This window comes from Podarcis vaucheri (assembly GCF_965113315.1).
Source record: "Podarcis vaucheri genome assembly, chromosome: 4".
Lineage (NCBI taxonomy): Eukaryota > Metazoa > Chordata > Lepidosauria > Squamata > Lacertidae > Podarcis > Podarcis vaucheri.
The window spans coordinates 82,035,355-82,052,579 of NC_138762.1; the positions used below are offsets into that span (position 1 = coordinate 82,035,355).

General features: G+C 42.0%; 1 protein-coding gene across 12 annotated transcripts in view; it reads right to left on the reverse strand.

The window, feature by feature from the left end:
- Nucleotides 1–17,225, reverse strand: part of MCF2L (MCF.2 cell line derived transforming sequence like) — a 109,817-nt gene that overhangs the window by 47,705 nt on the left and 44,887 nt on the right. For 8 of the 12 annotated variants that reach the window (XM_082218554.1, XM_082218556.1, XM_082218555.1 and 5 more), the window contains 2 exons: nucleotides 6,712–6,795; nucleotides 1,719–1,833 (listed from right to left, as the gene is read on the reverse strand). In XM_082218554.1, the coding sequence (XP_082074680.1) occupies nucleotides 1,719–1,833; nucleotides 6,712–6,795 (199 nt within the window). Of the gene's footprint in view, nucleotides 1–1,718; nucleotides 1,834–6,711; nucleotides 6,796–15,523; nucleotides 15,597–17,225 lie in introns of those variants that run through there. The other 4 variants (XM_082218559.1, XM_082218552.1, XM_082218561.1 and 1 more) reach the window with 3 other exon arrangements.

A 17,225-nucleotide genomic window follows, 5' to 3' on the forward strand; every position in this document is an offset into this window, starting at 1 on the left:
TAGAGATCACTTGGTAATGTTTCTATGTCAGATGAGTGCTAGGGAGCAAAGCCTGATGACTGATTTGCTATGTTCAATAGTTGCATGAGTTGAACTGCTTGAAGCAGTTGTGTGAAGCAATGTCCCTGAGATTCAGATGGTTCCAGTGTAATCCTCTTTTTTTTAAGGGAGCTGGGGTGTATGGCTGAACACAGCTAAGCCACATGGGTTACTACAAACAATGGCTTAAGAGCCATGACTTATTCAGAAACAGGCCAAAACTTCAGTAACCAAAGATGTTTGGATGACAAAGTGTTGCTTTGTCAGCACGCTTATGTCTTGTTGACACGCCATGGGCAGACCCTGTACTTTGGATTTGGAAACCCAATTATAAGAACAGAATTTATGCCACAACAGTCATGGAGGAAGCACACATGTATAAATTGCAGCTTGCTCTTGTGAAAACAGAACATGCACAGAAAGTGGGGTTCCAGTCCTTTGCCGCTAATTCTCTACCTGCCCATGTTCATCACTGAACCATATAAACATGGAACTTCTTGATTAATTTATCATTTCATACATACTGTATTGGCCCGAATGTAAGCCGCACCCGAATATAAGCCGCACCTTTAAAATTGGAGGGTGGGAAAGAAAAAAAAAGAAAAAATACCCGAATATAAGCCGCTCTATTCCTCGTTGCTCCTGGCTGCATACTGAGGATGGGGACCTGCACTGTGTTGTGGGCGGTCTTTTCCCTACCTCACTCTCTCCCTTCCTGGCCTTGCGGGAGAGGATGGGAGACTACACACGAGGCAGACGCCACTTTGCCGCCCTTCTTGCTGCATACTGTAAGGTTGCAAATATAATCCGCACTTTAACTTTCCATGGTTGGAATTTGGGGGGAAAGTGAGGCTTATATTCAGGCCAATATGGTATTCATATTTCACAACAAAATAACTGTATCACAAGATTGCAAACAAGGTTGATAAAATATGCATTCAACTGAAAGAACACTCATTGACTAAGTTACCATCATTCTTTACAAAGGGCCTCAAAGATTTCACTCCTGTCTGGGTCATGAATTGGCCTAAAGAACTGACTCCCCCAATCCCTGTTTTCACGTGGCAGGAATGGGGGAAAGGACAAAGAATTTAGCAGTACTGGAATGGCGCGTACATGTGGGACTAGTATTGCTTAAGGACTGTGGAATAGAGCTGAATGTTTGCATGCTCAGAGCTGTAGAGAAACACAAAAAGGGGTCTTTGAACCCAAAATTTATAATTCAGGGTGTTCCAAAGGCTCATTTGTGCCAGTGTGGCCAGTCGTGGTGTAGTGGTTAAGAGCGGTAGTCTCGTAATCTGGGGAACCGGGTTCGTGTCTCCGCTCCTCCACATGAACTGCTGGGTGACCTTGGGCCAGTCACACTTCTTTGAAGTCTCTCAGCCCCACTCACCTCACAGAGTGTTTGTTGTGGGGGAGGAAGGGAAAGGAGATTGTTAGCCGCTTTGAGACTCCTTAAAGGGAGTGAAAGGCGGGATATCAAATCCAAACTCTTCTTCTTCATTTCTCCTTAGAAGTAGCGATATGCTTTTTCAATCCATGCTTTATATCCATAATGTTCTTTCCTTTAGGAAACGGTTTACAGTCTGCCAACTTTCTTCCTTATGTGTGTGATGTACCTAATGAAGCACTAACGTTAATTTGATAAGCATTCTCATTTCCTTGAGCACAGGTCTTACCTGGGGATGTTAGTGAGGTATGTCAGAACACTCTGAAACTCCTTTTCTGGAATTTCACTGAATGTTGAGTACTCTGGAAAAGTGATGACTGGGCAGCCATCTTTTCCTCGCCCACCTGGCAAGAAACACAAAAAAATTATTTACTCACCACTCATTCCTCACAAAGAAGCTATAATTGCTACATCGCTTTCAGACTTGAAAACAGATCAATTAAGATGTCAAATATCTGTCGTGATTTACTTATGAGCCCGATAATGAGAATGCTCCTCAGAAAAGGAGGCTGAGGAATTGCTAGTAGTGAGAGTGCTTTGATTTATTTGAACAGCTGCAGGTAGGGGAAATGCTAAATATAAACAAGTCCAAAACAAAGTGAACCCAATGGAACCACCTACTATGCAATAATGCAATAACAATTTGTGATGCAGCTGAGCTTAGAAAAAAATTAGGCTTGGGAAGCAAAAGTCAGTGCCAGCGGCAACTCACAAAACTGCCGAATGGATGTACAGCTTGATAAGGAGACAAGGAAGCAGATTTACCCTCCCATGTTCACTGCTGCATGCAAACTGCTAGCTGCCTCCTTCCTTGTTCCTACTCCCCTTTGGTTTGATCCACAGCTTCCCAAAACACAATTTCTGGAGTTTTTTTCAATGCTCAGCTCCAGAAGATACAAAACAATACAGTTTTGCAGCATGGAATGGTCCTGTTTAAGGTTCCAGCCAGCCATGCCCTTTTGGGGAATATTTCAACTCCCCCTTGCAGTTTTTCCTCACAACAAGAAGTTAGAAAATCATTATTCCATGCTCCATTCTCTCTGAGCAGTTTCCCCCATTTTTTTTTTATTTCTGCAAACCTCAGGGTTCCTCTAAGCATACTGATACCTGCATTTTCATAAGAGGGGTATAAGACTTTGGCTACATGTGCAATAGAATCAGACTTGAATCAGACTTAGAATACACAGGTAGGGCCTCACAACATAAGTATATCCCTGATGTCCAACACTTTTTACCTCAGGCTCTGGCTGAGGGGGGTTAAAGCAACAGAGTTTAAAGACAGGAGTCCATGCTCTAACTTGGTGCTTATTTCATCTGAAAGAAATTACTTTAGATTTTAGAAGCACAACCAGTCTGCATGCAAGTCAGTGGAGCATGAAATTTCTTCATGCTTGATTTGGCCTAGGAGGAGGTCTGAAGGAGCAATTTAAGTTGAATGACTTAACCTTTATTGCAACCTAGGAAGTACGGGATTTTTTTGAAATTGGAGATTCAAATTGGCGTCACCTCTGCCCTACAATATTAAGTGTGGACTATGGACATGTATACACTTTGTGATAATTGTCTATGGATGAAATAAACAACATAGGGAAACACAGGCAATGTGCAAAAGCAAACTTTGAAAATATGACTTCCGTGCATTTCAAAAGTCTATACAGTGGTACCTCAGGCTAAGTACTTAATTCGTTCCGGAGGTCCGTACTTAACCTGAAACTGTTCTTAACCTGAAGCACCACTTTAGCTAATGGGGCCTCCTGCTGCCGCTGCACTGCCGGAGCCTGATTTCTGTTCTTATCCTGAAGCAAAGTTCTTAACCTGAAGCACTATTTCTAGGTTAGTGGAGTGTGTAACCTGAAGCGTATGTAACCCGAGGTACCACTGTACTTGCAAGGCTCTTTTAAGCTTCCCTCTTGTCAACACAGAACTGCAAACCTGCAACGGGGGCCTAATATCTCCAGACAAAACTGCAGGGTTTTTGTAAACCGTTCAGAACTTTGAACAGCAGTATTCAGTGTGAACTACAATGCAGGGCTGTCATAAGCCACTCTCTCTGTGTGTCATAGCCCCTTTGTAACCTGTAGTATGGGGACATGGAACTGCATTTGCTGTGGAATTCACTTTAGCTGTATTTATTTGTTTTATTTTATGTTTCACTTTAAATAAGAACGGAGTTATAAAAATCAGGAACTCTTCTATTTTCTGCTATTGTTGAGGTTTGGGGTTTTTTTGGGGTGGGCAGGGAAGGGGCTTTGTGGCCACATTAGTAGAGTAAAATCTTGATTTTCTCCATTGGGTTTGATGAGCCGCTCTCGCTTGTGTCCCTAAGAAATACTTAAAACCTCCTTCCAATGTGAATTAGGAAATGACCTTTCCAGATAATGTGATTGTTATCTCTGCATTTTTTTTTAAAAAAAATCTATGCATCTTTTCCTCTTTTCCTAGTCCCTCTACCCACCTGGCTTTCAGTTTTCCCCCTTTCAACAGCCAGTTAGCAGTAAGCATGTTCAGTTCTTGCTGGGCTGTTTTTAGAGGTTTTCCCCAGCATCCTAGGGTTTTTAGAAAAAGAGTGTTTGTACACCTGCAACCTAGGGATTTCCCCGATTCCTCTTGTGTATGGTGATGCAGTTCTGACTATTTGAGCATGAGTACAATCAGGGTGTCCCCGCAACAGGGTGAGCTCCCATTGCTCGGTCCCTGCTCCTACCAACCTAGCAGTTCAAAAGCATGTCAAAGTAGATAAATAGGTACTGCTCCGGCAGAAAGGTAAACAGTGTTTCCGTGCACTGTTCTGGTTCGCCAGGAGCGGCTTAGTCATGCTGGCCACATGACTTGGAAGCTGTACGCTGGCTCCCTCGGCCAATAAAGTGAGATGAGCGCCACAACCCCAGAGTCGGCCACGACTGGACCTAATGGTCAGGGGTCCCTTTACCTTTTACAATCAGGATTACAACCGTAAGAACAGAATACCCCAAGCTGCCTTCTAGAAAGACTGCTTGTTCTCCAAGTTCTTAAAAAAATAAATTGCCCCAATGAGATAATTTCAAGGAGTAGATAACCAGCTGTGAACATAAGAACATAAGAACAGCTTCCTGGGACAGGTCATCTCATCTCGTCTAGCATTCTGTTCTAACGATGGCCAACCAGATGCCTATGGAAAGCCCCAAAGTAGAACCTGAGCACAACAGCAATATCACCTCCTGAAGCTTCCATCAACAGGTATTCAGAAGTACAGCATAGCCATAAGGGTCAGCAGCCACTGAAAGCCCCATCCTTCCACAAATTTGTCTAATCCTCTTTTAAAGCCATCACTGCCTCTTGCAGGAACGAATTCCTTAGCTTAACGGTGTGTGATAAGTAAGACTGGCAAGTTTTCAAAAACCTCAAGAGTAAATATGGGAGAATGCAACAAGCCCATTCATTTTTTTAGACCCACAGTCAACATATTACACTATTGTTGTTATTGGCACCTGTCTCTCTTAAGAGAGAATGGAGTGCACTTCTGAGGATAAAGTCAAACCCAAGTAACCTCCTTGGGGCACACGCCTGGGTAGTGTATATGGAGGTCCTTAGCTGTCCAGACAATACAACTCCCCTGTTGGCCTCACTGTTATGGTCCAAAGAAGAGCAGAGCAATGCATTTGTCACCACCCTAGGAGTTGTGGGAAGGGGGTGTGCAAGGCACCATCCAACCATCTTAGGGACTTCAGATTTGTGTAGGGTTTGGTTTACTCCTTAGCCTTTTCTGTCCCTCAAGGCAGAAGAGGTTTAGGATCAGTTTTCCTTCTCCTAGGTGGGCTACCTTCCCACACTGATGAGCCCCATCTGCCCCTCACTTCCCTCTACAGTACTATAAGGGTCATTAAACTAATCCTATTCTTAATTATCTTTATGACTTCTGGGAGAGGAGACTCCAATGCCTTTCAACATCACGTTGTTCTGACCAGGTTGACTGCTCTCAGCATAACATTTTAAAGTTAACTTAATAACAAAGCTGTGTTTTTAAATCAACATACATTTTAGTTTATCTTGAAACTACAGTGTCAGCAACCCTTAAGAAAAGTGCAGAATAACAACTGACAGCGGCAACACCCAAGCTGGAACATCAGCAGAATCAAAACTGCAAGTAATTTGCTACATAAATCCCGTGGCAGACAATTAAATTCTGCTCAGATGCTGCAAGGGCACACTGCAGTGTAATATCACTGAAGTTGGCATTTATCTTGTATGTTGATAGACAAGAGTGGGGGGGCGGGGTCAGAGAAAGATAATACAGTATCTATCTCTCTCTCTATTTAGCACCATTTACTTATAAAATGATAAGATCTACTCACCACAGAATCAAAAGAGTTAACTATAAATTAAGCAAAATGGAACGAGAGAGGGCTGTTTCTGTTATGCTCCACTGGGCTGTGGATGAATGCCCATTATGCTTGTGGATGTGTTAAACTAATAAGGGTAGGAGGGATTAAAGAACCTGGAACTCAATTTCACACTTTTATGTAGTCCGTTTTCAAAAGCACCCCACTTTTGCTTGGGGGAGGGAATTACTCTTAATTGTTGTACCTTTCGATAAACAAGGACAACTTTCCTTCTTTAAGCATTTAACAGGAGTGAAAGTGTTCCACCTCAAAGATCCAAACCTGAAAAGACTATTCTTGGGCTACCTTTTGATATCAGCTATAAGGTACTCTAGGCATGGCTGGCATCCTGAAAAGCTGTTGTCATTCGGTTGTAAGCAATACAGTGGTACCTCGGGTTACAAACACCTTGGGTTACAGATTCCGATAACTCAGAGGTAGTACCTCAGGTTAAGAACTTTGCCGCAGGATGAGAACAGAAATTGCACGGCGGCAGCGGAGGCCCCATTAGCTAAAGTGGTACCTCAGGTTAAGAACAGTTTCAGGTTAAGAACGGACCTCTGGAAAGAATAAAGTTCGTAACCAGAGGCACCACTGTACTGAGCTAAATTGGCCAATGGTCTCATTAAGTATAAGGTAACTTATGTTCAACTGCTATTATTAAATGGCTGGCCTTCTGTTCTTAGAATTAACATTTCATTTGTGCGGTATTCATTTGGTACCATTCAAGAAATCAACATGTACAAAATGAACCATGGAAAGAAATATACTATAGGGTTCATGCACAGAATAAGAACTGAATTGGCCAACACTTCGTTCTTTTTTTAAAAAATAAAAATCTAATGTAAACATTCAAGCTCTTACCTGATAGATAGGCAAACTTCTTCCTTAGCTCGTCCTCAATTTCTGCAGCACAGAGGGGAACAATATCTTGATGCATGATTTCATCTGAAACAGATCCCCCCAACAAACAGTTCATTATAACTCCCATGTAGAAATGCTTGGCTCACACAATTTTTATTTACTGAAAACATTTATGTGCCACCATTTCACGACTGCACTCAACATTAATTAAAAACATTTCATCCAACCACTATAAAAAAAACCAAAGCCATGAACATTAAAACTCAAAACAACAATGCTTGTGGGAAATATAATGATTTCTAAAATAAGCAAGATTCAGATTCTGAGGTTACATCTGGGGAACATTAGAACACATTTTGGCAGCTCAGATGCATAAATTAAAGCATTATTCTCTTATAAAGTTCCCCAAATGCTTAGGCAATCAGCCTAATTAGAAGTGCATTTTAGTTAACAAAAAGAAACTTTTAAATAAGTAGAATGCCACTCTGGGTTCTTCCAAACACATTTCCCGCCCCCCGGTACTGGAAGGTATTATCTAGCGAATTAATGCCTATACGGTTTTGCCACTGAACCTGTTATCTAACAGTTTGAGACACCTTTTCATTTACCCTCTGGCATTTACTGCTATGAACTGGGTTGTGTAGAAAAGATGGGATGTTGATGAAAAGCAAGTGAAAGTAGCTGATGTACAAATCAACTTAAGAAGCAGAACTGTTGTGTCACAAGTTCACCATGTGAGAAGCCTATGGACATCAGGGGATGAACAATAAAAGAAAAGGAGGAAAGTCCATTTTTACAGGGGCTGGGTGCACGGGCACAAAAAAAAAAGCTTAAGCTGAATTTTGACTGACAGCTTCATAATTGGGATAACCACATTTTCCCATCAATTCTCTGCATTTTTTTATTAATGTGTATCTGCTTATGAGAAGACCACAGGAATACACATGTTACATGCATGCAATCAGCAAACAAACAAACAAACAAACAAGCAGGACTGCCTTCATGGGCCACATCTGGCCTAACATGGGAAACAGCATGTGTCTTGCATGTAGGCAGGCAATGGGTAGAACAAGTAGGTATGTATCTACATGTATTGACCGTACAGTCCCATGTTAATAACCCAATGTGCTCCTCTGATCTGTACATGAGGAACCTTCAAATCTTACTTGACACTCATCATATGTGAAAATTGGTACCAATGGAAAAGAACACCTATTAGCCAGGTTTACTACCACACATACACACATCATATATGCAGGATTTAAGTCTGCAGGCTTGGAATACCAAGAACAGTAGAATTACTTCAGCACAATCAAAGATAGGTTTTAAAAACTCAGAGCATAAACCGATTATCTCATTTCCACCAAGCGTATTAACAGTGTACCATGGACAGCAGCACCTTTCACATTTCCTACAAGGACATCATTTCCATAAAGGAAATTTTGTACCCTTGTCACATAGGACAAGTACACGGGCACCTTTCACCACATGGGCACCCGGCAATTCTTCCATCTATCAGGTCTGCCTGGGAATGTAAATGCAAAAAAAGAATAAAAAAGACTTGCACACTCATCGTATTCGGCAGCAGTTGATGTTTTAAATGATGGCATTATACATGAAGTCATGTGTGGAGTGTCTCTCTGTTTTAGTAATTCTGAATATTTAGTAGTATATGAATACCTGAATTAATAAATAACTTGAAAATAAATAGCCAACCGCAGTTTGCTAGAGTACGGTATGATGAAACTGCTATTAACAGTTTAGTAAAGGACACAACTAATAGTATCCATTGGTATTAACAGCAACACAGGCAATATTTGACAGGCAAATTACGAAGCACAGTAGAAGTCTTGATGTATTTGTTTTAACTAGGCCTGGGCGATATATCGATATATCACCCAGGACCGGTATAAGGAGCAGATCGTGATGTCGGTTTCACTCAGCGGTATATCACTGGTGAAACTGCCACTGCACCCGAGTCCTTCTGCTACAAGCGTCCATTGGAGGGTGCCAGGAGTTCCTTCCTCCAGCAGGTGTTGCTAGCAGAGGGACTCAGGAGCAGTGGTGGTTTCACCAGCGATACATCACTGAATGAAACCGCCATCCCACTCTGGCCTCATACGACAGAGAGGGAGATACAGCTTGTTCCTCCCTCTGCATCTTTAAACTGCTCGACTGAGGAGTGTGCAGCTGCCCTTGCCTCAGTTGAGAAGTTAAAGGAGCCCCCAGCTTGGCGCTGGCTCCCGCAAGCTGGCAGTAGGGTGGGGGGGCTCTGTGAAACTGCTCGGCTGAGGGGAGTGCAGTTGCCACAGCAAGCAAGGAGCCCCGAGGCTCCACCCACTCATGAACAAGTGGTGAGAGCACCGGGGCTGTCTCAGCTGGGGGGCGGTATCTCCCTCCAGCTGAGTGGTACAAATAAGCTGCATTGTCCCAGCCTTCGAGCCTGGGTGGAACCGCCTCAGCTCTTGAGGTAAGAACTGGGGAAGTTTCACCCAATGCACCTCGTTTTTTTCAACACTGCAATGCGCTCTACGTGGGGCTACCTTTGAAGGTGACCCGGAAACTGCAATTAATCCAGAATACGGCAGCTAGACTGGTGACTGGGAGTGGCAGTCGGGACCACATCACACCGGTCCTGAGAGATCTGCATTGGCTCCCAGTACGTTTCCGAGCACAATTCAAAGTGTTGGTGCTGACCTTTAAAGCCCTAAACGGCCTCGGCCCAGTATACCTGAAGGAGTGTCTCCACCCCCATCATTCAGCCCGGACACTGAGATCCAGCGCCGAGGGCCTTCTGGCAGTTCCCTCATTGCGAGAAGTAAGGTTACAGGGAACCAGGCAGAGGGCCTTTTCGGTAGTGGCGCCCACCCTGTGGAACGCCCTCCCTTCAAATGTGAAGGAAATAAGCAGCTATCTTCTTTTTAAATGACATCTGAAGGCAGCCCTGTTTAGGGAAGTTTTTAATATTTAATGCTGTACTGTTTTTAACACTTGATTGGAAGCCGCCCAGAGTGGCTGGGGAAACTCAGCCAGATGGGTGGGATATAAATAAATTATTATTATTATTATTATTATTATTATTATTATTATTATTATTATTTATTGCGGTATTCCGCCAAACCATGTTTGGCTGGCGATACACCGCAATTTTGAAAAGCTGATATTGCCCAGACCTCGTTTTAACAAGTTAAAAAGAAGTGCCTCTCACATAGGCTTTAGGTCTTTTGATACATTTTGACCCATAGTATTCATGGATTTCCCCACTGCTGTTAATGTGGAAGTATTTAAAGGGTAAATCACTACTACTTGCAACATTTTGTTATTATGGTGATTATTATGGCTGACAACCATTTTTTGAAAACTAAGAATGAGGGCAATTGCTCTTTCTTCTACACTTCAGCAGCAATTTTAAATTTAGAAATCCTTACTGATATAAATAGGTGCATTCAAAAGAAAATGCTTGAGCTATAGATGCTCTATTTTAAGTGCACAAAATACAAAATTGATTATGTCTGGGAAGTGAATTACTACTCACAAAACACAAGTGAATGTATTGTAGTCTACAACAGATATCTTCACTAAAAGAAGAAGACGACATTCCCTGTATTATGACTAATATAGACATTAATGTCATTCATCAGTTACAAGTGGGAGTTGAAACCCTGAAGCAAATCCTTAATTCTTCATCCCTTTGGGGTCTTTATCTTGCCCCCTACCAATAGCCTGTCCAGCTCCATCAGTAAGAAGATTGGAATTACAAAGAGATTAGACTGTGGGGCCCTTTATGCGGAAGATGACTGCACGCCACTGTTAACTAACTGAAGAAACAGCTGTCATTTCGGACCTCTTAGCTTAGAAGCTCACTTCAACAAGTTAACAGATTCAGTAAGAAACAGAAAATGACGACATTTAAAAACACACTCTGTATAACACATAAGTTTTATTAGCTCCACAAGGAAATCCAGAGGAAAGGACAAGCAGTTTGAGCACTCCATGCCCCTTTCCTCCTCCTTGCAATATATTACTTGTATCTTGGGTTAATCTGTAACCTGGAAGGATGATCTCGCAGTTAAAGCACTACAGTAACTGAGATTTCCTCAGTATTTTCAGCAACTGTTTCAAAACATTGTACCTGAAAACTAAATACATGATTTCTGTTAAGAACGGGCTTAAAAATCAATGGGCCTTATAAGAGTCTAGTGTTGGTGACTCAAGTTGTGTACCTCAATTTTTTAAATGGAAAGGGTTTTCTCCTGAATGCACTCACTAATGGAAGCATTTTTGTTAGTTTATGAAGTAGCTTAGGACAAGACCCAACAAATCTGCCAGGTTAAGCTTGTCCAAGTTACTAGCCTATGACTAAAAGGTTGACCAAGTATAGGTGGTTTGTTGCCAGATCCTTCTGGACAGCAGAATGTCTATGCTCCCCTTCCTCTGGCTGGTGGCATTGTAATCAGTGTATCATGAAATGGAAGAAAAGACAATGTAAGCCTTGCAACTGGGATGGAAAAGGCTTGTTGTCTTTGAGAAACCAAAGCTGTGGCATTTGAGGGCTTCCCTAGAACCTACTGGGGAAACACCTTCTGTTGGGAGTTAATGCGGTGAGCCTTCCATCTCATATTTATGTGTTTGGAAATAAACCTTGTATCACAGCAATGTCATAAGTCTCCAATGACCTACATCGTAAGGGAACCAAGGAACCAAACCAAAGTTTCTGTTGGAACCCCTCACTCCTCAAATATTGGGGTGTGTGTAACACTGGGATCAAGTGATAAGGATAACTCTTCCCCGAAATCACATCACATGCAAGGCAGGCAATAAGAAACTGGAAGTTACTACTAAATGCACCACTGCATATGATGCTACAAGCAACTGGGCAAAGCCCTGCCAGGTATGTTCACAATATAAAGTCTGCAGTAGCTGATCTTTACAAATTTCTCTCACTCGAAAGAGCACAACAAACGAGCATGTGGATAAGCTGTAGAAAGTATGTTCAGTGACCAGAGCTGACCCCATACCTTGGCTTTGAATGCATCTCACAGCTCTGAATACCTTTCACTTCAGGTTAATTTTTATATGATGTAAAGCACTGAGTGAAGCGGGCGGGGGTGGGAAGGCTGCAGCCGCAAGAGAAACCAACCTCCACCTTTCAGCCCGAACACATGAGAAGTGAAATGGAAACGCAAGCTCCTTTAACATTCCTTCTTCAAGATGCAGTCAGAGCAATGCTAATTCCGCTTTACTAACTGTAATAAACCAACAAGATCCTATATAGCTGCTAGCATGCTTCTTTGTTGTAAGTTAAACATCCAAACCAAGGGTCGATGAATAATACAAAATTAACAATTTGAGATGATCTCTGAGGCATTCTATATACTGGCAAAGCAATGCTGTGCCATGGCCCTGTACCACCCTACAGTTCCACTCTTGTCTCCTTGAGTCACCATCAAGCTACTTAAAAAAAAAGACAGTGTCAGCACAGTTAAACTGGATGCAGATCTGAGTTGTGCAGTGGATGCAAATGAGGCAGTCGCTTAACAGCTTCACCACATGCTAACAGATCCATCACCCCACATCCACAATGCAACATTTTGGTCATTAAACTCAGCAGATCTCGATCAAATTTTCCTGATCAAGTGCAGTTTTAACAAATGAACTTAGGCTGCAATATCATGTACTCTTAAGTGTGAGTAAGCCTCAAAGAAGAAGAAGAAGAAGAGGAAGAGGAAGAGGAGGAGGAAGAGTTTGGACTTGATATCCCACCTTTCACTCCCCTTAAGGAGTCTTAAAGCGGCTAACAATCTTCTTTCCCTTCCTCCCCCACAACAAACACTCTGTGAGGTGAGTGAGGCTGAGAGACTTCAGAGAAGTGTGACTAGCCCAAGGTCACCCAGCAGCTGCATGTGGAGGAGCGGGGAAGCGAACCCGGTTCACCAGATTACGAGCCCACCGCTCTTAACCACTACACCACGCGTTGCTCCCAATGCAGCAGAGACTTATTTCTGAGTAAACATGCATGGGACTGGACTGTTAGCACATATAACTATTAAGGTCAGTATAGTTCAGGAACTTCAAGAGGTCTCTTTCTGCCAACTTAGCTGTCTCTATCAAAGCAACCTACCACCTAGGGTACTGAATTTCAAGACTGTGGTGTGCCCTCTCCACACCAAGAGCTGCAGGACCCCAGAAGTAGGAAACGAAATGCGAGGGAAGAACAAGACCCTGAAATGGGTCTTAGTGGGACCCTAGTACAGAAGCTTCATTGATACAATGTGTGCATGGTTTTGCTAGAACTGTATATGCTACAAATTAATCAGGACATTTAACCAGTGCTTTTTTTTTCTTAAAAAATGTATAGGGGTACTCTCACTTTCCTACTCATATTGAAATATTGCCCCTCAATGAGGGAGGCCAAATATAGATTCACAGAATGTTTAGGGGTATGCATACCCCTGCGTCCCCCCAGAAAAAAGCACTGCATTTAACTATTGGTTCCAGTTGAATTTACCCCCAACTAGCTTTCTTCCATCAGCTCTGATTGATTTGCACAAAAGCAGTTGGATAAAAGACATTAACTTAATGTTATGCTCCCCTTGCCATTCAGTACAATACTTATTAAACTGAGGTCCCAGTGAAGCAAAATACCTACTGAACCAAAGTCTTTTTGATACTGAACAACAGAGCAATCTGTCTGCAATGAGGAAACTATGCCCCTGGTATGACCGTTTTCCAACTAGTCCTCCTGATGTAGGATCTAACAAAATGTATGAGAGTTTTCTGAAGTGCATAACTGAATATGCTGCCTTCAGCAGTACTTGAAGGTCTTTTAAAGAGAATTCCACTCCAAATTGGTAAAAGTCCATGTGGAGATGGGAATGCTAAAACATTGGTTCAGGTTTGCTATTTTTCTCTCTGTACAGTAATCAATGTAAAGAGTTAATCCAGGAAGTACAGGTGATTCTTATGTGACTTTTATTCTTGCAGATCGCTATAAAAAGTAATGCCCACTTTTTAAAATTTTTTGTCAGAACTGGCTGAAATTTGTAGGCAAGGTAGCTTATTCTGAGGGCATAAATCCTGTCCACTTTCAGAAGAAAAGTTGCAGTGATTTTCATGCAAGAGCAGCCATTGCAATTTTGTGGTGGGCAGAAAAAGGAATCCCTTAACCTCACCTTATGTTGTCTGTGCAACTGGACTGAAAAGTACAACATAGGATTTGGGGGTGCGGTGGGGCAGTCTGGTCGCTTATAAGCTAGAATTGTTGCAAAAAACCCTCTCCAAATCCAGTTCTGACGCTTCTCTTAAGTTTAGACGCATACTTTCTACTTGCAAAGTTTCCCCCTCTCCTAAAGAACCCAGGATGGAGAGCATTGGTAAAATAAATCCCTCCGATAACCAAGCTAGAACCATCAGTCACAGTGGTGCTCTTTCTCTGTGCCCTGGTGTTTTCTCTTCCTCCCCAGTATCATTCCACCTTGGCCTTTTGGCTTTATAGTAATCCTAGACACATTACTTTCACTTTCAACAGATGCCTGTCTGCAACATTATTTTGATATCTGCACCACTGAGGTGTCAACAAAGTGTTTCAGGGATTTCTGCTTCAGCTTGTGCCACCTTACAAAGATCCCACTTTCACAAGTCCTAAATACCTCAAATGTATCCCACTTCACACCAGGATTTGCCTAAATCCAATATCCATCCCTACTTCACAGTTCCATTCAAGCCAATCAATCAATCAATCAATCAATCAATCAATCACACCAAGGATGGGGAACCTGCAAGCCAATAGATATTATTCACAACAGTTCTTATCAGTTCTTGCTCTGATGGTGTTTCCTGCTTGGCAGGGGGTTGGACTCGATGGCCCTTGTGGTCTCTTCCAACTCTATGATTCTATGATCCCTGCCCATTGGCCATGCTGGACAGGGTTCATAGCAATTGGGAGACCACCACCATTTGGATGGCCAAAGGTTCTCCATCCCTTAATTGCATCTTACTTGCATAAAACTAGTATCTTCTTCCACATGACATGGAATAAATGAATTACCACCAGGAAGCAATTTCAGAGATGAGTAAGAGCATGTCCACATTTTATTTGCATGTGTGTAGTGACTGGACTGCTCAGTATTATAGGCAGCCAAACCTAATCTCAGAACTTACCTCAGACTGCATACTTCTTTGCACACTGATGTCCCAATACCTCTAGCAGCAGCAGCAGCAGGAGCAGGTGAAAGCTTATCTCCATGTCCCAAGTACCTGCTGATGAACAGCAGGCTGATGGGCAAAAAAGCCAACACTTTTGTTTCTAGGCCAGGAGCTACCGTTGCTTAATATCAGAGAAGTTGGACTACCCAGAAAACACAAGGATTCTTACGATTACCCTAAGTTAAACTACATTTAAAACAATTCATACAATACTATCTGGCAGCTAGCATAGAAGTACATTTCCCCCAAATAGCATTCGCTTAAACAAAATGGTTTTAATAATAGTATCAAGCAAAACATTTCATGCACAATGGCAGAAAATGCAGGGGACAACGACTTGAATTTTCTAGTTGTTATCATTCTGCTTCCTTAAATGCTTTTTAACCTCAGCCTTGCATTCCTTCTTGTCTCCAGCAGTACACCAAGACACAAAAAGCCTAGCACAATTCTCCTGAATGCACAGTGATGCTGCAGGCACACCCAGAGCCTTTGATATAACTTACTTTAAATGGAAAACATCACATCTCCTAATACACGCCAACACTTAAACTCAACATTAAATAAGTATCATTTCAGAGACCAAAGTGGTAGAATACAAATCACCAACCTGACATGTCACTGCTGTTCATCCCGTATTCCTCTATAGCAGTCATGCATACCAAACAGAACACAAGACAGGCAACGTGAACTGAATCAGCAGCATTTGGTTTCTCTCTCTCTCCCCCTCCCCTTCCCCAATTTCCACAAAAACAAGCTTTCAGTTTCACAGTGGACTGTAGCTTCACTATTTACAGCAAAGACTGCCTCCAATGCTTCATTCATACCCTATCAGAATAAAGCGAGATTGCTGTGGAAAGCTCTGAATTAAAAGAAATTGTAAGAAAAGATACGATAGCGAAGCTTTGCTACTGACAATTTTGGAAGTAGATGTAGTAGCGGAATCCCCTCCTTTGCCCTAGCCTTCTCACAAAGGTAATAAAATGCCTTGGAGGGAGAGTGACAATCAAACAGCACATCGCAAGATACAAGGAACAGTTTCTAAAGGAGCTACCAGTAGGTACAACAAGGAAGCATTCGTGATCCTTTAGTAAATATATTCTACAAACATTCTGTGTGATAAAGCTCACAAAGAACACATACGTGGCACTGACGTAACAATAGGCTCTCTGGAAATGAAAAATATAAATGTGTGAATTGCGCAGCGGACCGGAAGATCCCTAACAGATCCTTAATACAACATTCAAGAACTACTAGATTGCACCCGTCATTTCAGTTCAGGGAAGTCACTGGAAGTGGAAACAAGAAAGGGAAGGGAAGAAAATATGAAAGGTAGACGCACCTGTTCTTTTCTTTAGAAGATACCACAGTTCTGCAATATCCTTGTACAGCAAGGAGATCAGACTTAAGGTCATATTGCCACAAATCAATTTTGTGAAGAGTTGCTCAGTAGATGGTGACCTCTGTCTTTAAAGTGCCGTTCAATATACAAGGAAAGCTCAAAACCTCACCTTTCACAGTAAAAGTCAAGCTGAATGGGACACAATACCTTTCTTCAAGTTACATGCAAAGCCAGTGTGTCTTTCAACAGGATCAGAGGTCCACAAAAGGGTTAGCGAAAGACTGGAAACTTCTCATTTTCATTTTATGGTACAGAGAACTCACATGCAGCACACTAAGTTTATTCACCCAGAATGTAAAAGACAATAACTGAGCAAATTCAGTTAAACACAAAACATCTTTTTAAAACAAATTAATTTCTAAACTCTCCTGGAGTGGCATGTCAAAAGCCTCCCTTAAGGAACCCTACATTAGCAAATGGTAACCTATCAAGTAAAGCCATCTCTTTTTAGCCTGAAAGGAACAACACTGGTCAGCTGACAGCTGCTTCTCTCAAAGAGCTCTCTAATGAGACAATTCCTTGAAATGGAATGGGAAATTTCACATTTGTTTGGGGGGGGGGGTGGAATCCCTATTCTCACTTTTTTTTCCTTGAAAGGTGCAGAAAAAGACAATTCAATCTTTAATTGAAATCTTCACCAATATATGTGCATTCCTGAGCTTGATAAAACTTTTCTTCAGCTAGAATAATAAAACTTATTTAAAATGCATGTACTTCAGAACATGTTTTATATGCCCAAGGCAATTCTCTTGAGAATTTTGCATGTGGTTAAAAAACAACAAAAAACTTAAATGAATGTAGATTTGTTTCTTATTTTTAAAATGACATCTACATGTCTTAGAATCATAGAATTGTGGAGTTGGGAGGGACCACAAGGATTATTTAGTCCAAATTGCTGCATTGCAGGACT